The sequence below is a fragment of the Peromyscus californicus genome, unplaced genomic scaffold, assembly GCF_007827085.1.
Source record: "Peromyscus californicus insignis strain IS unplaced genomic scaffold, ASM782708v3 Scaffold_19__1_contigs__length_69161282, whole genome shotgun sequence".
In the NCBI taxonomy this organism is placed as follows: Eukaryota; Metazoa; Chordata; class Mammalia; order Rodentia; family Cricetidae; genus Peromyscus; species Peromyscus californicus.
The window spans coordinates 24,979,285-25,004,704 of record NW_026294491.1 but is presented as its reverse complement, the minus strand read 5'-3'; the positions used below and the strand labels follow the sequence as shown (position 1 = coordinate 25,004,704).

General features: G+C 47.4%; 1 protein-coding gene across 1 annotated transcript in view; it reads left to right on the top strand.

Annotated features, from left to right (window-relative positions):
• The window catches only part of Npffr1 (neuropeptide FF receptor 1), a 41,803-nt gene extending 33,985 nt beyond the window's left edge, over positions 1-7,818 (top strand). Inside the window, exon 4 of the mRNA XM_052744888.1 lies at positions 1,101-7,818. Coding sequence (XP_052600848.1) covers positions 1,101-1,977 — 877 coding nt within the window. The 3' untranslated portion in view covers positions 1,978-7,818. The remainder of the gene's footprint in view (positions 1-1,100) is intronic.
• Positions 7,819-25,420: the final 17,602 nt, after the last annotated feature.

Genomic DNA, 25,420 nt, shown 5'->3' with positions numbered 1-25,420 from the left:
GCGCTTTATGAATCTGAAGTTTATATTGAGCCACACAGACCTCGCTCGGGGCCTCGAACTGAGTGAGCCGCGGGTTTATAAAGGTGAAAACCACAAGTTTGGTACATCCCGTTGATGTTGCTGTGATGGCTGTTAGCAGGCAGGACAGAATATGAACTTTGAAGGAGAACAGGGCACCGTTGGGTCACCATGGTATTTCTGTTGGATCGGGGAACCGAAAACCTCGAGGTTTCGGGAGCAGAACAATGCAGGTTAGCAAAAGTCCTGTAAGTCCTGTACGTACTCACAGGCTGGCCTCAGTTGTAGCTCCAGATCCCGTCAGGATTTAGCAAATATGTTTTCCTCACTTCAGTATAATGGTTGAGATGACCCAGCATTGGCCTGCCGCCGCGGACCCGCTCAGCTCCTTGGGTTTTCAGGGGAACACATAAACAGCTAGAAATTACATTTGTTACATTTGTGTCGCGCTGGTGCAGTGACTCAGTGGGTAGGGGTGGTTCCACCAAGCCTGTTGACCCGAGTTCAGTCCCTAAGACCACATGGTGGACGGAGAGAACTGACTGCTGCAAGTTGTCTTTTGTGTGGAGAGGGAAAGGGTAAGGAGACAGGGAGAGGGAGAACTGAGCTCTAAATAAATGTTTTTAAAAAGCGTTTGTGTATTTACCTAGTCAGGCTTCCCAAGCACAGAATGTTCACCACAGACTGGCTGCGATGCCTGCTACCAGCTAACCCCTCCAGAAATAAAGATCCAAACCTCTAGGGGGAAGCTGTTCCCTTCCTCCTCACCTAATAATCCAGCCTGGGCTCCAGAACAATTTCACTCAGTGAGTTGCCACCCTCGCAAATGACAAACCAATTTACTTGTAAATTAACCTGATTAGCGCCTGAGCTGTCACCGGATGCTTCCTTAAGTGTGGTGATGAATGTCAGGTATCTGCCAGCAGCACCGGATGCTGCCTCAAGAACGGTGATGAAAGTCAGGTGTCCTCTTCCAGCAGCCCCCAACCAGGTCAGCTCTGGCCCGCTGGGCCTCGCCTCCGGAGACCCTTCCAAACCCCTCTGCCTCTCCTCCTCCCCCACCCCCCACCCCCGGGCTGCAGGTTCCGCTGCATCGTGCACCCTTTTCGCGAGAAGCTGACTCTCCGGAAGGCGCTGCTCACCATCGCAGTGATCTGGGCGCTGGCGCTGCTCATCATGTGCCCCTCGGCGGTCACGCTGACCGTCACGCGCGAGGAGCATCACTTCATGCTGGACGCTCGCAACCGCTCCTACCCGCTCTACTCGTGCTGGGAGGCCTGGCCGGAGAAGGGCATGCGGAAGGTCTACACCGCTGTGCTCTTTGCGCACATCTACCTGGCGCCACTGGCGCTCATCGTGGTGATGTACGCGCGCATCGCGCGCAAGCTGTGCCAGGCCCCGGGTCCAGCGCGCGACGCGGAGGAGGCGGTGGCCGAGGGTGGCCGCGCGTCGCGCCGCAGGGCCCGCGTGGTGCACATGCTGGTCATGGTGGCGCTCTTCTTCACCTTGTCCTGGCTGCCGCTCTGGGTGCTGCTGCTGCTCATCGACTACGGGCAGCTGAGCGCGCCGCAGCTGCACCTGCTGTCCGTCTACGCCTTCCCCCTGGCACACTGGCTGGCCTTCTTCCACAGCAGCGCCAACCCCATCATCTACGGCTACTTCAACGAGAACTTCCGCCGCGGCTTCCAGGCTGCCTTCCGTGCACAGCTCTGCCGGCCACCCTGGGGAGCCCACAGGCAAGCCTACTCCGAGCGGCCCGGCCGCCTCCTGCGCCGGCGGGTGGTGGTGGACGTGCAGCCCAGCGACTCGGGCCTGCCATCCGAGTCTGGCCCCAGCAGCGGGGTCCCGGGGCCTGGCCGCCTGCCGTTGCGCAATGGGCGTGTGGCCAACCAGGATGGGCCCCAGGGAGGACCTGGCTGCAACCATGTGCCCCTCACCATCCCAGCCTGGAACATCTGAGCTGGTCCAGAGAGAGCAGGTCCAGTGGGCCTTTGGCCGTGACCCTGACCGTGATGCCTGGACACAACAGCAGTATTAGCAGAGGGTGTCACGATGTCATTGATAAAAAATGAGACAGTGGGTAGCCGCGCTGATGGCAAATGAGAAGAGGAAACTTCCAACCTTCCAAACACCCTCTGCTCTGGAGCCATATTTGGATGAGTCTGTCTCGTCAAAACCTCAGAACCCTTCTCCTCAGAGGCACTGAGGCTCAGGGAGAGGTGGCAAGGTTTGGAAATCCCACTTGACCCAGACTCCAGTGTGTCTCTGTGGTATCCACATTTCCAGTGGTCTCCTCCCCAAGGCCTTCTGAGGAAAATGTGTGGCCTTATCTAGGTAGCTGGGTAGAAGAGGTGACCTCTGTGCTTACACAGAGACCTGGGATGGAGTCCCCTGTGTTGTGTTGCTGAAACAGCTCCCCTTGGCCCTTTCTGGGAAAAAGTCCGTGCTCTCCTCCTGCCTGCGACTCCAGTGTGTTTTATTCTAAGAAGTGTCCAAGTCCATTCCCACTTCAGGATGTCACAACTGAGCAGCGGGAAGAAGAGCCCTGGGGAGCCTGTTTAAATTGCAGGACACTCTGGGTTGAGCCTAAGAGAGGCTCCCCTCCTCCACCCCACCACCCAGAGCCAGGGAGAGCTTCCAACAGGACCAACAGCCCACGGGCAGCAGGCAAGGGGAAGAGGAAGACAGCTCAGTGCCCATTCTCCCCTCTGGGACTCTTGCTGGGCCTGATGCTTTTCTCCTGGCCTTTCTTCCTTGCCTAACGGGAAGGAGAAGTTGGTCGATCGGGGTGGGGGGAGCCCCTGAATGACAACTACAAACCCTTCCATAATATGTGACTCACGAACCCCAAAAGCAAAGGAGACCAGGAGAGCCCGCATGCACCCCAGCTCTCATCCAGTGTGCTTGCGATCACCTTGACAGGGTGATGCTTTTCCCCAGGAGCTAAGGAAATGGGTTGCCTCTGCTGATTTCTCCTACAACTTCAATAATCTGCACTTAACCAGACACTTTCCCCTCACCTCCATTACCACAGTTGCTAGAAATTTAAGGGATAAAAAAAAAGGAAACATTTCCAGGATCCGGGGCTCTGAGATCTTAACACACACTGACTGGCCATTCACTGTTCCCAGGTCCATCATAAGCAATTGGCACAGTGGCGGAAGAAACTACCTCACGGTTGTACATGTTCAAGCTTGTCTCTGGACACTGGCATCTGAGTCATTGAATGTTCTTGCCATTTCACAGAGTGACTGAGGCCCAGTAGGGTCAGGGTCACAGGGCCACAGACAACAGCGTTTGGATAGGCAGGCTTGTCTTTGGGCAGCCTGAATCATATCCTGCCTTTCAGAGAAGGTGGACATGGCAGGATCTCCGGAGAGCTAGAAGCTCCCTGCCTGATGATGAAAGGGAACACCCATGGAATGAATCCAGATTGGAGCAGGGAGACGTCTCCATTGTGTTTGCCCTGTGACTTCTGGCCAGAGCTGTTCTGAATAAAAATTTATAACTGTATGCTTAGGAGGCTGCCAAGCTCCCTCATGACGCTGCCTGGTCCAGGAGTCTGGGAATGGTGGGTGAAGGCAGATAAGGTGTGGTGGCCTGAGCTGACTCTCTGCATTCTTTTGTTGTTGTTTTGAAGACAGGGTATCTCTGTATAACAGCTCTGGCTGTTCTGGAACTCACTTTGTAGACCAGGCTGGCCTTGAACTCAGAGATCCGCCTGCCTCTGCCTCCTGTGGGCTGAGATTAAAGGCGTGAGCTGCCACCACCACCACCAGGCCGCTCTACACTCTGGCTGGTGTTGTATTAGTGTCACATGAACGACACAGTGGCCTGAGAATTGCTGGCTGTTTACTGGGAAGACTTGTGACTCTAGGCTCTAAAAATAGGCCAGACCAAGGGCCATGTCAACTCTGTCCCTGGGGCCCCTGGGAGCTGTGTGAGTTGCAGTCGGCTCTCTGCCCTGGGATGTTTCTCTGTCAGCATGGCCTCCCAGAGACAAAAATCACAGCCTCTCCTCAGCGATCGTGTCCACCAAGGCCTCTGCTTTATTTTCCCCAGACTCCCTGCTTTGAGGGTCCATGGCTGCCCCCAACAGCATGGTGTTCCATTGTTCTTGTCATTGCCTGGGTAAGAGCAGAGGCAGCACCTGCCTGCCCCACAGGACGTGGTCCATGTGCTAACAGGCACAACTTGATGTTACAGAAAAGCCGGCAGGGTGTGCATGCACGGAGCTTGTTCGTTTGTGCACGTGTTAAAATACACCCGGTGTAAAGCTTTCCCCAGCGCACAGTCCAGTGGCGTTGAGCAGTCATGCTGCGGTGGAACTGTCCGCTCTTTGCAGCACTGTATTATCCTAAATGGAAACTGTGTACCCATTGACACCAACTCCCCATCCCTGCTTTGCCCAGCTCCTAAGTAGCCACCATTCCTTCTCTCTGAACTTGACATTTCTGTGGTTCCCTACAAGTGAAACCACTCAGTGTTTTTCCTTTTGGGACCTTTACGTCACATAACACCTTTCAAGGGTCATCCCTGTTGTCACGTGGGTCAGAATTTCCTTCCTTGTGCGGCCAGCTACTATTCCATTATATGTCTGTCTGGCATCTTGCTTCTCCATCAGTGTGTTCTTGTTGCTGCCCCAGCTATTACATGTATGCATGGGGAGGGTGTTAGGTAATGAAACGAGGTCCTGAACATAGTGTGAGCCCCAAGGACAGAGACCCCAACACTTCTCTCAACCTGTCATTTCTCAGTGACAGAGCAGAGGACAGCTGAGATCTCTCTCTCCCTGTGCTCAACCCAGCTGCATTGAGCTTCCTTCCTCTGTGTTCCTTCTTGGCTAGAGTAGGGAAAATTGTATGTTCTGTTCACAGGATGTTTGTATGACCTTGTTTATAGGTTGTAGCTTTGTCGGTCTCATGAGAGCTCTGTGTCCTGACAGACACTTGACACACGAGTGAATCTTGTGTGACTTTAGTACACTCAAGGATGACCTCTCTGGAGCAGCCATGTTCCATCTGAGACCTGTTAGGTCTCCTGAGGTGACTGGCCCTTTCATGGGTGGAAAGTTTGGAGATGAACAGAGCCTGTGATGGGGAAGAGAGCCAGAGGCCTGTGGACATGGAGAACCCTACCCAGAGGGGCTCTTTGGAGGGACGCCGTGTCCTTCAGTACCTTGTGCCACAAGAGTCTCCAAGCAGATCTCAATGGATGAATGGGCTCTTGACTTCCCCAAGACCACGCGAGCACACCTGACCAATGTGAGCAAAGGCGGTGTCCACCGGGGCCCACAAACCACAGACTGGCCAGCCTCGGGCCGCCAACTTTCTCTAGGGGCCTGGAGGATTCATGGGTTGACTTGGGTTGGAATGGGAGGTGGAACCGGCAAAGGAAGCCAGGAGCCCCCTATCATTAACCTACTGTGCATTCATCCCGAGTCCAGGTGCGAGCCAAGTCCGGGGCTGGAAGGATAAAGCATCGCTATTCGGTTCTGGACCTCTTTGTATCCTTTTCCTTAGCTCACCTCTCAGAAGTGCCACTGAGAAAAGATAGATGAGAAAGAGGTGACCAGCAGCTTCATCACAAGCAAACAATGTTGAAGCAAAACAGATTCCTTGTTGAGTAACCCAATTATTGTTGGCTGCTTCTTTCTTTACAAACACGCCCCTGCATAAGCGTGGTGGAAATTTCACAAAACATAGATAAGCAAAGGAAAGGGGCAAAGTGCTTCAACTGTATGGGAGACTCACATTTGGTTTGTGAGCATAGATATGCACATATTTAAATTTTTGCAGCACCCTTATGGAGGGATAACATATGCTAAAATTCACCCTTCTGCTGTGAACACTTGATGGGTCTCAGCAATTGTATATTTGTTTCACCAAAGATGCTTCATCCTTCCAAAATGCTCCCTAATGTCAATGTATGCCCTTCTCCTCCGATCCCAGAAAACCAGCCATCTGGTTTCAGAATGTGGTGTATACAGTGTATGTGGACCTCGTTTTGAGTGTGTCTGCTTTCATTTGGCAGGATGACGTTGAGGTTTGCTCACATCATGGCATTTCTTAGATTGTTCCTTTTTGTTGTGGAGTAGTACTCCATTGTGGTGTGTGTAGTGACACAGTCTATCTGTTCATCAGATGACTGTCATTTGGATTGTTGACTATCATGAGGGGCGCTGTGGCGATAATTCCTATACAAGCCCTTCCCTGCGCACGTTTTCAGTTCTCTTGGTGAATAGGGAGTGAAGGTGCTGGGCTGTGCAGTAAGTATACACTTCTGTCTGCTAGCAGTGGTACACTATTATTTTCTGTCCTCATCAACAGTGTTCATGAGTCGCCATTGTTCTGTGTTTTTGCCAACACTTAAGATTATTGTTCTTTTTAAAGTTCTCCTGATGACTGGTGATGTTGGGTATCTTTTTATGTGCCTACTGACAATCCTTATAGCTTTTATTTTAACCAACTACTTGTATAAGTTCCTTGTTGTAACAAAATACCTGACCAATAAGAAGTATTATTAAGATGGGTCGGGACAAGACCTGGAGAGAAGGAGAGCTCAGGGACTAAGAGGGCTTGCTGCTCTCTGGAGGACGTGAGTTTGGGTTTCAGCACTCACGTTAGGTGGTAGCTCTTTTTTATCTATCTATCTATCTATCTATCTATCTATCTATCTATCTATCTATCTATCTATTATGTACACAGAAGAGGGCGCCAGATCTCATTACAGATGGTTGTGAGCCACATGTGGGTGCTGGGAATTGAACTCAGGACCTCTGGAAGAGCAGTCAGTGTTCTTAACCTCCAAGCCATCTCTCCAGCCCCAGGTGGTAGCTCTTGTAACTGCAGTCCCAGAGGACCCAACGCCCTCTTCAGACCTCGATGGGAACCATAGGTACATACACACATGTACATACATAAAGCAAAATAAATTATTATTTTTTTTTTAAAGATTTATTTATTATGTATACAGTTCTGCCTGAACATATCCCTGCAGGCCAGAAGAGGGCGCCAGATCTCATTACAGATGGTTGTGAGCCACCATGTGGTTGCTGGGAATTGAACTCAGGACCTTTGGAAGAACAAGCAGTGCTCTTAACCTCTGAGCCATCTCTCCAGCCCAAAATAAATTATTTTTAAAACTGGGGGGGGGAGGGGGGAGGGACCTGACCAAGGCAGCTAAAGGAAAGGAAAGGATGTCCTGGCTCACAGTTTGCAGATGTAGTTCAAGTATGGTGGGGAGGTGTGGCAGAGGAGTGGTCCAGCTGTGGTGACAGACTGTGAGGCTGCTGGTCACATTGCATTTGCAGCCGGGAAACAGAGCAAAGGTGAGTGCTGGTGTGTGGCTCGCATTCTCCTTTCCCCTTTTTATTTAGTCTGAGACCCCAGTCTGTGGATGGTGCCACCTCCATGTGGGCTGGGTCCTTCCTCCTCAGTTCAATCTCTCTGGAAACATCCTCACAGGCACTCCTAGAGGTGTGTCTACCAGGTGATTCCAGATCTAGTCAGGTTGACAAAGAAGGTTAATCTTCACAATTATTATTATCTTGGTTTCTAAGACACCCATTTCACTAGGTAGCCGAGGCTGGCCTTGAACTCACTAAATTGCACAGGCTGGGATTCCAGGCCTATCATCAAGAATAGCTTTATTCAGCCTCAAATTCTAGCACTCAGGAGGCAGAGGCAGGTGGATCTCTGTGAGTTTGAGGCCAGCCTGGTCTATATAGTGAATTCCAGGCCAGCCAAGGCTATATATATAGTGAGACCATGTCTAAAATAAAATAAATGAGTTTATGCAAAATAAAAGGCTATTTTTTTTTTGGGGGGGGGGGAGGCGTTGGAAATGGCCTCTCCAAGGATTTTTTTTTTTTTTTTTTTTTTGGTTTTTCGAGACAGGGTTTCTCTGTGTAGCTTTGCGCCTTCCCTGGATCTCGCTTTCTAGACCAGGCTGGCCTCAAACTCACAAAGATCCGCCTGCCTCTGCCTCCCGAGTGCTGGGATTAAAGGCGTGCGCCAACACCTCCCGGCGGCGGAGGTAACATTTGAAAAGAGATCTGAATTGAGAGAAGCTAGGTGGCCCAGCATGGAAAGACAGAGCCAGCCAGAGCAAGCAGCATGTGGGAAGGCCATGAGACAGGAGAGGGGTAGAAGAATATGGGGCTCACATATAGCAAAATGCCACTGACTCTTAGCAGTTACATTTCTGGTCAACTCAAAACATTTCTTCAGTGCCGGTTAAATTGCAGGCATGGGCCAGTGAGAAGGCTTGCTGGGTAAAAGGGTTTGTTACACACATCCAATGACCTGAGTTCAATTCCTGCCATAGAAGGAGATGAGTGATTCCACAAAGTTGTCCTCTGACCTCCACAAGTACACTGTTGTACACATGCACCTAAACACACACACACACACACACACACACACACACACACACACACACACACACACACCATGCATGCCCACATGCCTGCCTGCATGCTAGACATGGTACCAAGTGTCCTTTGTCTGTTGTTCTGACAATGGAACACAAGCCGAGACTCAAGTCCTGGTCTTTTCTCCCCCTGGTTGCAGTGACCTATCTTTCCCACATTTGAGAAACTGAGGTCTAGAACTAAGCCAAGAAGCTTGATGGAGGTTTCCTATCATCCTAAAAATAAACCTAGCCAGCCACAGGCTCCGGGCTGCTGCTTTGGTCCCAGGCCACATTTCCATCACATTCAAAGGCTTCCAAAGATCTGAGATGGAAGGAACTTCAGCAGCCCGAGGTACAAATACAGCCTGATCCAACACCACAGCAAGCCCCCGGGGGAGTCCCAGCTCCCTTGCCCTGTGGGCACGGAAGGAACGAAGTCTCCTGGCCTGGCTGTCACATCCTGTCCTGCTGTTTGTGTTCCCTTGCTAACTGCCGTGGCCTGGTCTTCGAATCTGGCCACCAACAAATGTTGCTGTTGTCATGTACAAGCAACAAAATAAATATAGGTGGAAAAACCCAAGCTGAGTGATTTGGAGAAGGGAGTTTATCTGTGGCACGGCCAGTGGAAGCATTAAATCATCTTGTGTTTGAGGGGTGTTTGCTGCCCGCTCCCCTCGGGTCCCCTCCTGTCTTCCCTTCTGTGCAGAGGTCGGAGCAGCCAAACACTGAGAAGCCTTCATTGCTGTTCTGGCTCCCGGGGAAGGACCCCGTGTTCGTCCGGTGGTCCTTGAAGCCCTCACGCAATCGGCATAATCACCTCCTTTATGTTCTCCTTCCCAGGTCTTTGGAAAAGGACCCTGGTGCCTCTGCCATCATCTGCAGAAAATAACCTCGTTGTGAGAGGGTTTGAGGGCCTTGTGTTTTCAGTTCCATGCCACCGGTGGTTTCTCCTTTTGTGTCTTCATCATGGAAGAAAAAAGTTTTCAGGCCAAACAGCCAGCCCCTTCAAGAAGATGGCGAATAGGCGATGGTCCCTCTAAGACAACCGCAGGACGCCCGTTTTGACGGGACCGAAGTGAGTGGTGTGGAGGTGTGGACATTGCTGCACAGTCCACATAGCACCTAAGAGGAGAAGCCCAAAGAAAACGGCAGACTTTGTAGACTGCCGTCCAGTGGGTTTATTTATTTATTTTTTTAATTTTTCTTTTTAAGATTAGAAAAAGGGGGGAGGGGCAGGGGGTGGTGATACACACATTTAATCCCAGCACCTAGGAGACCGAGGCAGGCAATTTAAAAGTATATGTATGTGTTGTCTGTGGAGAGTGTGGACATGTGAGTACAGCTGCTCACTGATGCCAGAAGAAGCTACTGGATTTCCTGGAGCTGCTGGAGGGGGTGCTGGGAACTGAACTTGAGTCCAATGCAAGAATAATAGGTACTCTTAGCCGGACGGTGGTGGCACAAGCCTTTAATTTCAGAACTCCAGAGGCAGAGGCAGGCGGATCTCTGTGAGTTCGAGGCCAGCCTGGTCTACAGAGCGAGTTCCAGGACAGCCAAGGCTACACAGAGAAACCCTGTCTCAAACAAACAAAAACAAACAAACAAGAGTAGTAGGCAATAAACTGTAGAGCTGCCTCTCCAGCCTGTCTTTTAAACAGGGTCCCATTTAGTCTAGGCTTGTCTGAAACTTGCTATATAGCTGAGGATGACTTGAACCCCTGATCCTCCTGCCTCCACCTCCCCAACAATGGGATGGTGAGTGAGCACCACCACTCCTGACTTCAGGCAAAGTTTTGTTTTTAAATACTTTAAATACTTTTCCTTTTATTATTTATGTATATAAGTGTCTTGTGAGTATACCATGTATGTGTGGGTGATGGGGGAGGCCGGAAGAGGAAGTGGGATCCACATCCCAACAGCTGGAGTTAGTGACAGTTGTGAACCTCCTGATGTGGGTTACTAGGAATTGAACTCGGGTCCTCTGGAAGAAGAGCAGGTGTTCTTAACCACTGAGCCCCTAGGCAATGTTTTAAATAATCTTTGCAGTATTCATGGTGTCTAATGATATAACAGGAACACCAGGAAGTCAAGACCTTCTTGAAATCAAGAAGCCTTAACCAGACGTTAGAGTTCTTGAAAGGGGATCTAATGTACCCAGAGAGGATGGGAAACTGTGGGAGACGGCAGAGCCAGAGCAAGGCTCAAACTCAGAACGTGCCCCCTAGCTCATTTGAAGGACCATGAATCCTAAGGTCATGCAGAACCCAGGACTGAATCCCTACGCCACCATGTATTCTGAGAACACATTTCCTTGCCTTTGATATTTGACTGTGCCACCACACCTGGCTAGCAGGAGTTCTTCACACTACACCAAATCACCTGAGTAATTACCTATTCATGAGAAGACAGGTGTAGTGGTTTGAATGAGACTGGCCCCCAAAGGCTCATGTATTTGAAAGCTTAGTCACAAGTTAGTGGAACTGTTTGGGAAGGATTAGAAGGGGTGGCCTTGTTGGAGGAAGTTTGTCACTGGGAGTGGGCTTTGAGGTTGCAAAAGCCCGTGCCAAGTTCAGTCTCTCTCTCTCTCTCTCTCTCTCTCTCTCTCTCTCTCTCTCTCTCTCTCTCTCTCTCTCTCTCTCTCTTACTCGGTGTGTGTGTCTCTCTCTCTGCCTGCTGCCTGGAGATCAGGATGTAAAACTCTCAGCTTCTGCTCCAGCTCCATGTCCTTCTGCTTCCCACCATGATGATCATGGACTAAACCTCTAAAACTAAAAGCAAGCTCCCAGTTAAATGCTTTTCTTTGTAAGAGTCGCCTTGGCCATGGTGTCTCTTCACAGCAATAGAACAATAACTAAGACAACAGGACAGCTTAGATAAAAATTCTAGCAGGGTCCATTCAAAACAGTACCTGTTGAGTATTGGGGGAGGGATCATAAACTTCCCTACTTTCCAGTGGCAAAGGCAGAAGAGGAAAAAAAAAATCACAGTATGGTACAATCCTTCCTGTAGTGGGGTCCCGTATGATTGGTCAAAGAGGTTAGGGGACAGCTTGAGGGGTATCAGAAATGGATTCCCAGAAAGGGTCTAAAATTAGTCTAAAGGGCTGAGCTGGGGGAGCGCATGGAGAGGAGGGTGTGGAGCAGGGGGTGAAAGTTCACAGCGGCGACAGCGGACGGTGGACTGTGGTGATGGAGCTCACAGTCACTCGAGGAGGAGGCATCTGCAGGATCCAGATGAGAACTAAGGAGATGGCTGAGGTGGTGGGAATGAGGAAGGGAAGTACAAGAGGCCTGGGAGAGATGGATTCAGTATGCCCTGAACTGGCCAGCTGGGGAGGGTGGCATTGGCAGTATTTTCAGTCACCCGTGACAGGAGCCAAAGGCTTAGTGGACTAAGGGAGCATGCAATTCTAATGCGTCCGACTGGCTGATGTATGGATCCAAGAAGTCAGGCTGTGTCCACACCTCTGCCGTCTGCGGTACCCATGTCACCCTGGCTGTTAGAACACAAGCCTACCCCTTTGAAGACAGTGGTCACTTTTGAAAGACCACGTCCTACAGCCTGGCGATCTCAGGACATGTCTCCCCGCAGCTCTCCACGGGACAAAGAATTACAAAGCTATCTGTGTGGTGGCCTGGCAGTTGACTCTCTGCTCTATGGTCCTAACACATACCTGGCTCCTCTGTGCTTCCTGTCACATATACTAAATCATGTGATGAGAAACTTCCTGCCAGCCTCCCCCACCCCAACTCAGACAACTCCGCTATTTCCTGTGTTAGGGAGGTGCCTTGAGGATTTGCTCTGAAGAAGCTTCTCTGGCTCTTCCTAGGACCCCTCTCTTATTCTTGCTCTTTTTTTTTTTTTTTTTTTTTTTTTTTTTTTTTTTGATTTTTCGAGACAGGGTTTCTCTGTGTAGCTTTGCGCCTTTCCTGGAACTCACTTGGTAGCCCAGGCTGGCCTCGAACTCACAGAGATCCGCCGACCTCTGCCTCCCGAGTGCTGGGATTAAAGGCGTGCGCCACCACCGCCCGGCCTATTCTCGCTCTTAATGAAGCTCTTCTCCAGGTTTTAAAGGTTAACCCTCTCCTTCCCTTGAAGGCCATTTTGTCGTCTTTTGTATATTGTAACCTTTTCTGACTAATACTTTCTTCCTCCCACCTCAAGGCCGAGCCATGGCCGGGAGGACTTTTAATAAACTTCATGTCTGAAGGGAACTGTTTGTCATCTTTCTTTTCCTAGAATGACCCCTGCTCCTTAATTATTAGTTTGTCATATTTAGCAACAGTCATGTCAGAAGCATGTATTTGCTCGTGTGCGCGCAGAGAGAGAGAGAGAGAGAGAGAGAGAGAGAGAAAGAGAGAGAGAGAGAAAGAGAGGCAGGCAGAGCAAATGAATGTAAACACGTCCCTCTTGTCACGACTTTCCCGAAGAGCGGGAAGCAGCCTGGCCTCGTTGGTCCTGATGGAGCTGGGTACCCATTCTGAAGCCAACCTCTCATCAAGGGAATGACATGATATATATTCCTTTCTAGAAGAGGCCCTCCCTTCTTCACCTTTGGGTCATGGTCAATCAAGGATGGGAGAACAGGACTGATTTAGCCAAACCAAGGCTCCTCCTGGAGTCCTCCGTCACACCCAGCCTCTGAACTGTTCATCTGGGGAAGGGGGAGGCAAGCTGTGGAGAAGACACATGAGCATCCCCAGGGCTCCTTCACTTTGCATCTTCACTGTCGATGTTCCTGACGTTACCCACAGGCTCCTCTTCTCCAGGGTGAAAGGTCGTGGTTAGTAAAATTCCACAGCCACGCCCAAGTGAAAAAGAGAAGACCTCTTCCAGCCTGGCTCCCACGGAAGCAAGAGAAGCTTTCCCAGAAGCCTCTCTCCCAACTCCCTTTATATCGCTTTGAGTCACATAACCACAACCAAACCAGACATTAGCAAGAGGAACAGGGACATCGTGATTAAACTAGACTAATCAGGACTGTCCCCTGGGGTTGGCACCGACTTCCCAGAAGCACAAGGATGTGTGTGCGGGGGCAGGTGGATGCAGGCAGGGCTGAAGACCAACAGTCCTGTTGGAAGGAGAGGGGAACGGTGAATGGGTGTTGGATAGGGCTACTGGGATGAACCCAGAGGAACCCCCAGGTCCGCTGCATGAGCAGGTACAGCCTTGCCAGGATTTAAAGGAGAGATGGTGAGTGCACTCTTAGACTTATTAACAATGAGATGCTCATGAGCCCCCCAACAGGGAAGCCAGCTGTGTACAGGGGTGACTGTCCCCTTCTAGAAACCGCTGCAGCTTCCAACTCGCACATCCCCTGGTTTAGCTCCTTCCCTCTCAAGCACTCCTCCGATCCCTCCGTGGACACCGCTTCTCATGGCCTTCCAGAATTCAGGGGCTCGTCAGGACTCCGTCCCCTGCCCTCTGCCCTGCTCATTCTGTGCTGGTCCTCTAGGTCAGTGGTTCCCAACCTGTGGGCAGTGACCCCTTTGGGGGTAAAATGCCCCTTTCACAGCGGTCACCTAAGACCATCAGGAAACACAGATATTTATATTGCGATTCATAACAGTAGCAAAATTACAGTTATGAAGTAGCAACGGAAAGGGCTTTGTGGCTGGGGGTCAGCACCACATGAGGGACTGTATTAAAGAGTCGTGGCATTAGGAAGGGTGAGAACCTCTGGTCTAGGTGGCCTTACCTTCTTCAGCTCCCACTACCAAGGCAATGGCTCCAGCCTTTCTCTTCTGAGTTCCAGACCCATTTCTAACTGTCCAGCTTGGGACTTTGGCCGTCCACACGCTTTGCTCGCTATAAAACCCTGGCCGTAGTCACTGGTAATCCTGGATAATTTTCCGTTTTATACTAATGGACTATATATAAAAAGGCAACTTGAAGTTGCCTTGTCTGGCTCTATTGCTGTCTGGAGCGTGCTGTGTCTCTTGTATGCTCCCCTGTATTTATGGGAGTACGTGTGTACGTGAGCATGTATGTATGAGAGGTGGGGAGAGCTACCCATGTAGAATGGCTTTCTTGGACCCAGTGTGGTGCCTGTGACTTTTTAAATCTCCTTAGTTGGAAGGCAGAGAGGCAGGCGGACCTCTAAGAGTTTTAGGCCGGCCTAGTCTACATGGTAAATGTCAGGCCAACTCTGTCTCAAACAACAACAAACATAGCTTTCTCAAGGGCCTGCCAAAAGTCTCCACGGTTGTGTTGTTTCCCGGCATTCACACTTGTGCCTGTGACAGCAGTGTGCGTTCGTCAGTGTCCTGCAGTATCTCCTGCACGTGAATATACTTCTCTGCTCCTTTGACATTGAATCTGATTGTGTGAATGGAAAGTGGGCAGTTGTCAATATGGCGGGAAGCATTAAGAGTCACTGTGTACCTGCTTGTGGAGGCGCACGCCTTTAATCCCAGCACTATGGAGGCAGAGGCAGGTGGAGCTCTATGAATTTGGGGCCAACTAAGGCTACAAAGTGAGACTCTGTATACATATACATACATATATACAAAAATATTACAATATATATACAATATATACAATCTATACACTATATATTGTATATATTACACTATAATATACATATATGTGTATGACATATGCACTTGTATATGTTTTATATATGTATATGTATATATTCGTATACATAATATATTCAATTACATATTGTAAAATATACAATTATATGTTATAATACATGTGTATAATATATATAATGTATTATATATTACAATATACACAATATAATATATGCAAATATATTTTGTAATTTGTATATATTTTGTATATGTAATATATTTTGTATATAATATGTCTTTTGTGTATATAATATATATTTAGTGCATATAATATATGCACAATGTAATAATTATACTTATATGTACTCTGAGAGAAAGATGAGCACTTTGGTTTCTGCAACAGTCAAGAGTATGGTGAGTTTAGTGGGAGGAAAACTGTCTGTTACAAGAACAGCGTATCTCTTATAACATATCCTTAAAAACAGACTAATATGGGCTGTGGACGTAGCTTGGTTGCTGAAGAGTTTGTCTAACATGCACAAAGCCCTCCATGCTGCAAACCAAAACACAAATGGGAGTGGTGGTGCACATCTGTGATCTTGTTCCTTGAGAGCGGTGGTGCACATCTGTGACCTCATCACTTGAGAGCGGTGGTGCACATCTGTGACCTCATCGCTTGAGAGTGGTGGTGCACATCTGTGATCTCATCCCTTGAGAGCGGTGGTGCACATCTGTGATCTCGTCCCTTGAGAGTGGTAGTGCACATCTGTGATCTCGTCCCTTGAGAGCGGTGGTGCACATCTGTGATCTCATTGCTTAAAAGCGGTGGTGCACATCTGTGATCTCATCGCTTGAGAGCGGTGGTGCACATCTGTGATCTCATCGCTTGAGAGCGGTGGTGCACATCTGTGATCTCGTCCCTTGAGAGCGGTGGTGCACATCTGTGATCTCGTCCCTTGAGAGCGGTGGTGCACATCTGTGATCTCGTCCCTTGAGAAATGGAGTGGGAGGAGCAGAATTTCAAAGTCCTTCTCTGACACGTAATGAATTCACAGCCAGCCTGGGTTCCAGGAGATCTTGGTTCCAGAAAACTTTAAATTAATTTTTTTAAAGGGACAAAATAAAATAGACTGATTGAGTAACAGTATCAGGAACAAAACATTGCGTCATTCGTTTTGGGACCTGCTGGTGAGTCCTTCAGTCACTTGGAAATCCGATTCATCACCACGTTGCGTTCAAATGAAGGCAAGGCTATTTTACTACTACGTCTTAGCTGCTTTTAGATCTGCATGTGACAAGAATTATTTATTTATTTTTGACACAGTATCTCTTTATATAGCCCTGGCTGGCCTAGGACTCACAGAGATCTGCCTGCCTCTCCCTCCTGAGTGCTGGGATTAGAGTCATGGGCCACCATACTGGACAGGATTCTTTCTATAAGCAAGAAATGAGCTTGAAAAAGAACTGGGGATGGGAAGAGAGAGAATCCCGGGGTCTGTGGTCAAGAGATTGAACTGTTGCTTGTCTATGACAAAGAAAGACTGGAAATTGAGAAATGCATTGAGTAAGGAAACTGAGTAAGCAGCATGAATGACTAGGTAAAAGTTAGTCTTGGGACAGACCCATGGAGAAAATAATTTAGGAAATTTAGATCTTTCCTTAGTAATTATGTCTGGAGAGAACGGAATTACAGATACGATGGCTGGCAAGTGGGGCTGCCTGGAACCACGGAGGCTATCTATCCACGGTCTCAAGAGTGTTGCACAATTGACAGGCACTGGCCTGGGTGAAAGGGCACCATGGCTGTTGAAAAACAAGCTTTGTGTTCTCAAGTCTGTGGGCAGGAAAAAGGCTAACAACAACTCAGCTCCCAAGGATTTTCCAGAGACAGTCAGGGTGCATGGTTGAAATAAAAAGACCCTTCAGGATGGGAAAGCCAAGAGCCTTGAAAAAAAATGATACCAGGGGGCAGCTGAGGGGAGACAGATTGATCGATGCTTCCTACACCCCACACAACTACAAGCCCCAGATTCAGGGGTGGTTGGGTGCCACCTCCTCCTTCAGTATATGAAGGTCAGTGTATTCTGAGTGTTGTTTGTTTGTTTATGAGACTAGGTCTTATGTAGCTCAGGCTGGCCTCAGCTCAGGAAGTAGCAGAGGATAACCTTGAACTTCTGATCCCCCTGCTTCTACTTCCTAAGTGCTGGGAGGTGCTGGCCTATAGGCATGCACTACCAAGTCTGGCACTCAATCTTTGTTCAAAAACTGCACATTAGGACTAGATAGAGTACAGAGCACTTGCTGGTTCCTACGTTCATAAGTTTCAGGGTTAGAGAAACATATTTGCATATGGTGCTCGTAGCCAGAGCTGTTGCAAATTCACTCTCGGGGGTAAGGGGGAGATGAATATATGTGGTTAAGAATTTAATGATAGAAAATACTACTGTACCCAGTATCTGCTTCTTTCTTTGCATACATGCTTGCCTATGTGTAGTACCCCTTTAAGAACCAAATTTCCACACACACTGACATCAGACAACATCACAGGGCTTTGTTGATAACATAGAAGCAGAAACGACATAATATGTACATATATAAAAATGTTTACATATAAATGGTATATGTTAGAGAGATTGCATACACACACACACACACACACACACACACACACACACACACACCATTTTCTTATTTTTTTAAACATTTTTAATGATTTCTTTATTCTTCTTTTGTGCGCATTGGTGTTTGGCCTGCATGTATGTCTGTGTGAGGGTGTCAGATCTTGGAGTTACAGACAGTTGTGCATTGCTGTTGTGACTGGGAATTGAGCCCAGGTCCTCTGGAAGAGCAACCAGTGCTCTCAACCTCTAAGCCACCTCTCCAGTGCAACCTCCCACCCCTTATTATTGTTTTGACCCTCCTACCTCAGCCTCCCCAGGGCTGGGATTACAATCTTGCTATATATACATATATATATATATAATCTTGTATACACGTATATGTACATGTGTATTAGCAAAAGCTTGAGACAGTTGTGCTGAGGTTTTAGGCTCTCATTATTCATCATGGTATCTTCCAGGCTTATGCATGCTGTACCATGTGTCAGGATTTCGCTTTTGTCTGGGCCATCAGTCTGTTTTAGTCGAGATACTTTCGATTTTACGAAACAGAAATCCTCAAATGAACTCAAGTTTTACCATTAAAACTGCAAGGAATTTATTATGTAATGGAATGAGCCATTCAGAGGCCAAGCAGAGCCAGGGCTGGTTAAGTCAGCAGCTCCAAGACATCATCGTGAGACTTGGGTTGGTGTCCCATCATTGTTGTTGATCTCTTCGTATTGGCTTGGCTCCCAGGCTGACGTCTCATGGGACTCTGCAGCGTTAGCCACTTGTACTCATCAGTTTTTGCTGGATTATGCTATGACAATAACCCCCAGATCTCTGTGGCTAGAAACAAGCATTTAGAAGTATATATGCCTTTTAAGATAAGGAAAGATGTTAGCAATCTCCCATTCATTCCAGTAAACAGAACTGTGCAATATTTACAAGTTACTGTGGTTGTTAGGGTCAGAGCCAGGGTTCTGAATTTAAGAGACAAAGTAATACTTAGTAAAAGACAAAGGAGCCAGGCGTGGTGGAGCACACCTTTAATCCCAGTACTCTGGAGGCAGAGGCAGATGGACCTCTGAATTCCAGGCTAGCCTGGTGTACATAGCAAGTTCTAGGCCAGCCAGGGCTACATGATGAGACCCTGTGTCACCTGTCCCCTACCCCTCTAACCCCGCTCCCCCCCCCAAAAAAAAAAGAAAGAATGAATGAATGAAGAAAAAGGAGATTTATTCAATGTTACCACACTGGAGAGAGGAAGAGGACTCTGCCCCTCCCCCAGTCCATCTTCTGGATCCTGACATCACTCGGGTTTAAGTAGAAGGCAAGAAGCATGTACAGCTAAACAGTCCTGGTCAAAGTGTAGTCCTGCCCATCATCAGTAGCTCTGCTCCGACCAAGGCACTCTGACAAGTTCCCAGAACCGTACGACACCTGTTTCCCAGGGACAAGATCCCCCGGCTGTACCAGGCTTCAGGCTCTTCTTCTCTCAGCATGCCACCCTGGGGGAATTCCAGATTTGGAGGGCCATCATTTTAAAGTCTGATAAGCAACAGGCAGGACACAAATGTCTCTTTAGACTATCTCCATTCCTCCTGGGACAGTTGCATGGCTTGAAAAGAAGAATCCGCTGGCAACTATGACTCACTTAGCTCATTTTCAACTCCTTCCTTGAAGGTGGAGGAGAGGCTGGGTGCCCTGAAGCCAACCTGCACAGGGAACAGTCCTCAGTGTGATCTAGTAGGAAAGGGGAGATAAGGCTTCCGGCACCCTCCGTTTCCACCAACCATCCAAGCTCTAAGCTCCTTACAGAATTTCTTCTTTTTTGGATTGAAAGGGTGTCACACTATAGCCCAGGCTGGCCTCAAACTCACTCTGTAGCCCAGGTTCTGCCTATGCCTCCTGAATTCAGGGACAGAATTTCTTTTTAAAGCAATTCAGAGTCAGGCCTGGTAGAGCAGGCTTGTTATCACAGCTGTTCCGGAGCCAGGGGCCAGATGATGGAAAGGTCAAGGCCTGCCTTAGCTACAAAATGAGTGGAAGGTTTGAAGGGCTCTAGTGGGCCTGAACATGGCAAACATGGTTCTGGCTTCTTGCCCTCCTCCATCCCCTCTTCCTTGCTAAACTGTTAGATTACATTCTAGCCACTAAGAACTGTTCGTTTTTAAGCCACTTCCTTCACCTGAGGAAGGCAGGTCCAGCTATCAAAGCATTGAAGTCCGGCAATCAAAAGTCTCCTTTTGGCTGTCCTAATTAGCATACCAAATCAAAACAAACCAACTCATCCTAACACAGGGGTTCCCTTTTCCCTTCATAAACCACCATTTGCCTATAGGCCACATCTGTCTCCTCTCTATCCAGAGGCAGTCTTTTGTCCCTCTAGGACAAATATCCCTTGTTCCTTTTCCTTTCTCCCCTGTCCTCTGTCTCTGCTCTTTGTCTCTTATTCCCTGCCCTTTGTCCCTCTGGGGCACATAAATCTCTTTTGCATAAACGGAAGTTTCTATCCCGCCAGCAACTCCCAAACATCTGGCAGCTGCTTCCCTAATTACCACACAGAGGCTTATATTAATTATAAATGCTTGGCCAGGCCAGTAGCTCAGGCTTATTATTAACTAGCTCTTACACTTAAATTAACTCATAATTCTTATCTATGTTTAGCCACGTGGCTCGGTAATTTTTCTCAGTATGACATTCTCATCTTGCCTTCTCTGAGTCTGGCCAGCAAGTCTCTGACTCCACCTTCCCTCTTCCCACCATCCTTAGTTTGGTTGCCCCACCTACACTTCCTGCCTGGTTACTGGCCAATCAGCATTTCATTAAACCAATTCAAGTGACAAATCTTTACAGTGTACAAGAGAATTATTCCACAGCATTTCCCCCTTTTTGTCCAATTAAAAAGGAAGGTTCTAACTTTAACATAGTAAGATTATATACAACAAAAAGTTATCAAATAAGAATTACAGTTACAACATTTAGTCTGTTTACATTTGACAAAATCAGAGGAAACATTTAATTATCCATCCTATCTTGGTGAGTCCAAAGTTCTATATCAAATTAACCTTTTATCATAATTAAAGAAAATTAAAACTATTTAGTCTTCAACTCCAAAGACCTCAAAAGGGTGAAATAGTACCTAATGACAGGGACATCAGACTGTCTGGACAGTCACCCAAGGTTTCGCTGCAATTTGGGGGCATCCACCTTTGGCTTACAAGCCTAGAATATCTGACAGACCTTTTTCAGAAGCAGGAAAATTTGAAGAACTGTCCTACCCTGTCTTGGCAAAATTCGGCAGTCACTTTTCCTCGTGCCCTGCTTGTGCAGAATGGACAGCCTGCTTACTGCCAGCAGTCGAGGCAAGGGCAGTCTCTTGCCCCAATAGGCCAGTTTTGCCAAAGAAAACAAACTCCATATGTAGTGTCTTCGGTGCCCATCATCTTCTCTGGAATAGATTGATGCTGCCAGGAGCAGACATGTCTCACATCAAAAGAATTCTAAGTTGTTAAATCCTTTTTTTTTTTTTTTTTGAGGCAGGGTTTCTCTCTGTAATTTTGGTACCTGTCCTGGATCTTGGTCTGTAGACCAGGCTGGCCTCGAACTCACAGAGATCGGCCTGGCTCTGCCTCCTGAGTGCTGGGATTAAAGGCGTGTACCACTGCCACCTGGCTTACTTTCTCAGGTTTTATGTGGAAATTCTTGCCAAACATTTGGGCACCATATGTAAATGGAAGTTTCTGTCCTCCCAAAAACTCCCAAATACCTAGCAGCTGCTTCCCAAATTACCACACAGGGGCTTATATTAATTACAAATGCTTGGCTGGTAGCTCAGACTTATTACTAACTAGTTCTTACACTTAAATTAACTCATAATTCTTATCTATGTTTAGCCACATGGCTTGGTACCTTTTCTCAATACAACATTCTCATCTAGCTTCCTCTGCATCTGGCTGGTGAATCTCTGACTCCACCTTCCCTCTTCCTATCATCCTTAGTTTGGTTGCCCCACCTATAATTCCTGCCTGGCTACTGGCCAATCAGTGTTTTTTATTAAAGCAATTCGAGTGACAAATCTTTACAGTGTACAAGAGGATTATCCCACAGCACCTTTGTGCTGAGAACTTGGTCTTGGTGTCCTCTGCAATACCGGTTCTTTCAAGGTCAGTCTGGGTAACTTAGTAAGACCCTATCTCAAGATAAAAAGTAAGAAGATACTGGGTCCTGGAATTGCGCAAATAACAGAGAGCAGACTGCCGAAGTCTATGAACCAGAAGCAACTTTACCAAAAAACACCATGGGAAATAAAAAAAACCAAAAACTTCTAACTAGTTAGGACCACAGAGTTATTCAGCTCTGTGACCCCAATGAGGGGCTATAAGCATCTTTTTATAGCCAAAGGTGATACACAGGGCAGAGAGTGCATGCTGGGATTTACGGCCTCTTGGGAATGCATTCCTAGGGTGAGGGTCTACAGCTCCTATGGAGTGCACTCTTGGTGTCATGATTTACAACCCCTGATTACAGGGTGTTAGTTCAAGATGTTTATGTAGTCTGGATCTGTTCTGCTTCCCCAGTATGTAGGGCAAAGGGTCAGGCAGCTTGTTTTAAGGCCATTATGAGGCTATAGGCATACAATTTTTCATATTCTTGGGCTCTTCAAAAAGGGTTGGGGATAAAACTTGGTGGTAAAACTCTTGTCTAGCATGAATGAAGCCCTAGATTCTGTTACCAGAACTACAAAAACAAATAAAAACTAAATAACCCCAATTTGGATCAGGTAATTTTCCCCACTAAAAACCTCTCATAGATGATGACTACTCTTCTTCTTGCCTATGTGAGTGTGCCTGTGCCTGTGTGTGTGTTTGTGTGTGTGTGTGTTTGTGTGTCTGTGTATGTGTGCCTGTGTGAATGTGCCTATGTATATCTGTGTGCATGTGTACCTGTGTGCATGTGTCTGTGTGTATGACTGTGTGTCTCTGTGTACACGTGTTCTTCTCTGTGTGTGTGTGCCTGTGTGTTTGTCTGTGTGTGTCTGTGTATATGCCTATGTGTATCTGTGTGTGCTTGTGTGTGTGTGTTTGTGTGTGTGTGTTTGGAGGTCAGAGTTTGATGTCAGGTGTTTTCCTCAATTACTTTTCCATCCTTATTTTTTGAGATACAGTCTCTTGACAAACCCAGACATCACTGATTTCTCTAGATGGGTTGGCTACCAAGCCTCAGGCATCCTCTAGTCTTTGCCTCCCAGCACTTAGATTACTGGTACATGCCCCACACCTGACTTTTTATTATAGGTGCTGGGGATCCGAACTCAGGTCCTCTTGCTTGTGTGCTAAGAACTGCACTGACTGATACACCTCTCTACCTCCTGCTTTTTTCTTTTGACAAGGTCTGGTATACCCCAGGCTGTCTTCCTGCTTCAAACCTGCTATAAAACAAGAATGACCTTGAATTCCTTATCCTTCTGTCTCCATCTCCTGAGTGCTAAGATTATAGGCATATGCTTCCAAGCCTGGTTTTATGTGGTCCTGGGGACTGAACCCCAGGCTTTATTGTATTCTAGGCAAGCACTCTACCAATTGAGCTCTATCTCCAACCTAATTTTATAAATTAAAAGAAAAATCATTATTTTTATCTTATAGGTATGGATGTTTTGTCTGCATGTATGTCTGTGCTTGTGTGCGTGAGGCCCATTGAGGCCTTAAGAGGGTATCAAATCCCTTGAAATTATAGCGACAGATGGTTGTGAGCCAGCATGGGGGTGCTGGTAATTGAACCTGTATCCTCTGGAAGAACCTGTGCTCTTATCTACTGAGCCATCTCCCCGGCCCCCAGCCTAGCTTTGTAAAGAAGTATATTTATTTTCCAGTAGAAGGCAGAGGTAGGCAGATCTCTGAGTTCCGGGCTAGCTTGACCTACAGAGCAAGTTTTAGGATAGCCAGAGAGACACAGGGAAACCTTGTCTGGAAAAAGAAAAAAAAAAAAATGTGTATGAGTGATTGACCTGCATATACATATGTATACTCACTGCATGGGTCCTGGTAACCCCAGAGGCCATAACACGGCACTAGATTCCCTGGAACTAGAGGTACAGAAGGTTGTAAGCTTCCTGTGAATGTTGGGAACTGAACCCCGGGTCCTCTGCAAGAGCACAGAAAGAATGCTTTAACTGCTGAGACATCTTGCACCCCTCCAGCTCAGTGTTTTCAGACAGGGTCTTACTGGAGAGTCTAGGCTGGTGTTGAACTTGTCATCCTCCTGTCTCAGTCCCCCAAGGGCTGAGATTACCTGAGCATGCCATCAAGCCTGGCTGAAGAAGGTCCTTAAGGCCTGTGGGGCTCATTAAACTTGCTGGCTAGGGAAAGTTACAATGCACAGGGCTGGGCGTTTTACTATACTGAGTACTGATTGGCTCTCTGAGTATCTTTAATGGATCAGAGACAAGAGAGTTAAGTCCAGAGGTCAGGGAGACTAAATTACCTCACCTGGCTCTGAGGGAAAGTGCATGTAGGCTATTATTATTATTGTGTCATTTCTGTCCATTCAGTCAGAGATGAAATTCAGCGTTTTTCCAAGAAAACTGATTTCATCTGCTCAAAGACAAAAAAAAAAAAAAAAAAAAAAAAGACAGAGGGACTCAATTCAAGGTGCAGCCCTTAACATATTCCCAGACCGGGTCCTGCTTATTATTATTATGTGCAGAGATTCCTGTCTTTGTGCCTACACTGTATTACCGACTAGGCCATCACTCTCCTATATATGTTTGTTTCTGCCTACAAGTGCTGAAACAGTGTGGTGTTGTGTTCAAAAGTAAGTGAGTCCCAGCCCTCTGAAAATTAATGGGTGTCAGCAGGGTGAGCAATCGGGTGGAGGGGCAGGGAGGGACACAAACGAATGAGAAATTTATATTTATCTTTTTTTTTTTTTTTTGAGACAAGGTCTCATGTAGTCCAAACTGACCAAGGATGACCTTGAGCTCATGATCCTCCCTGCCTCTACTTCCCAAGTGCTGGGGCTACGTGTATACACAACCATGCCAAATTAATTTTACTAGGTTTTTACTTAATACTTGGTTTATACATTACATTTTATATAACAGACATTGTTTTGAAAATAGTTTAAAGGAAACTGCCTTTAAAATACTTAGCTAAGCTGGGCGGTGGTGGCACATACCTTTAATCGCAGTACTCCAGAGTCAGAAGCAGGTGGATTTCTGTGAGTTCAAGGCCAGCCGGGTCTACAGAATGAGTTCCAAGACATCCAGGACTACAGAGAGAAACCCGTCTCAAAAACCAAAACCAAAACCAACCAAACAAAAAACCCAACAACAACAAAAACCCCAAACCAAACAAACAACCATAATTAAACAATATTTTAAAAAGAAATTTTGCCTATCATTTCTTAAAGTAAAATTAGCTATTTTTTTAAAATGTGGATAATTTCCTGGGCTATAATTAGATTTGTCTTACTTTGAGACAGTCTCATAGTAAAGCATGGGGTGGCCTGGAACTCACTATGTAGCTCAGGCTGGTCTTGAAGTTGTGGCAATCCTCCTGCCTCAGCATCTTGAGTTCTGGGGTTAAAGATGTGAGCCACCATACCAGGCTTATAATTATCTATCTATCCATCCATCCATCCATCCATCCACATATTTTTAACCTTAAGAGGACTGGGACATTTAGTGATTTTCATAGCCTCACACTTTGAGGGATGGTGTCTGGCCTGAGGTGGTGCAACAGAAGTAGGAAAACAAGATCCAATAATCTCCTCCTGAGAGAAACGTCCTCCAGGGGTTCCGAGTGCACTCCCGGGCCTTCCCAGCGCCTCAAGCTCAAGTCCCAGTGGATGTGGGGAGAGAAAAAT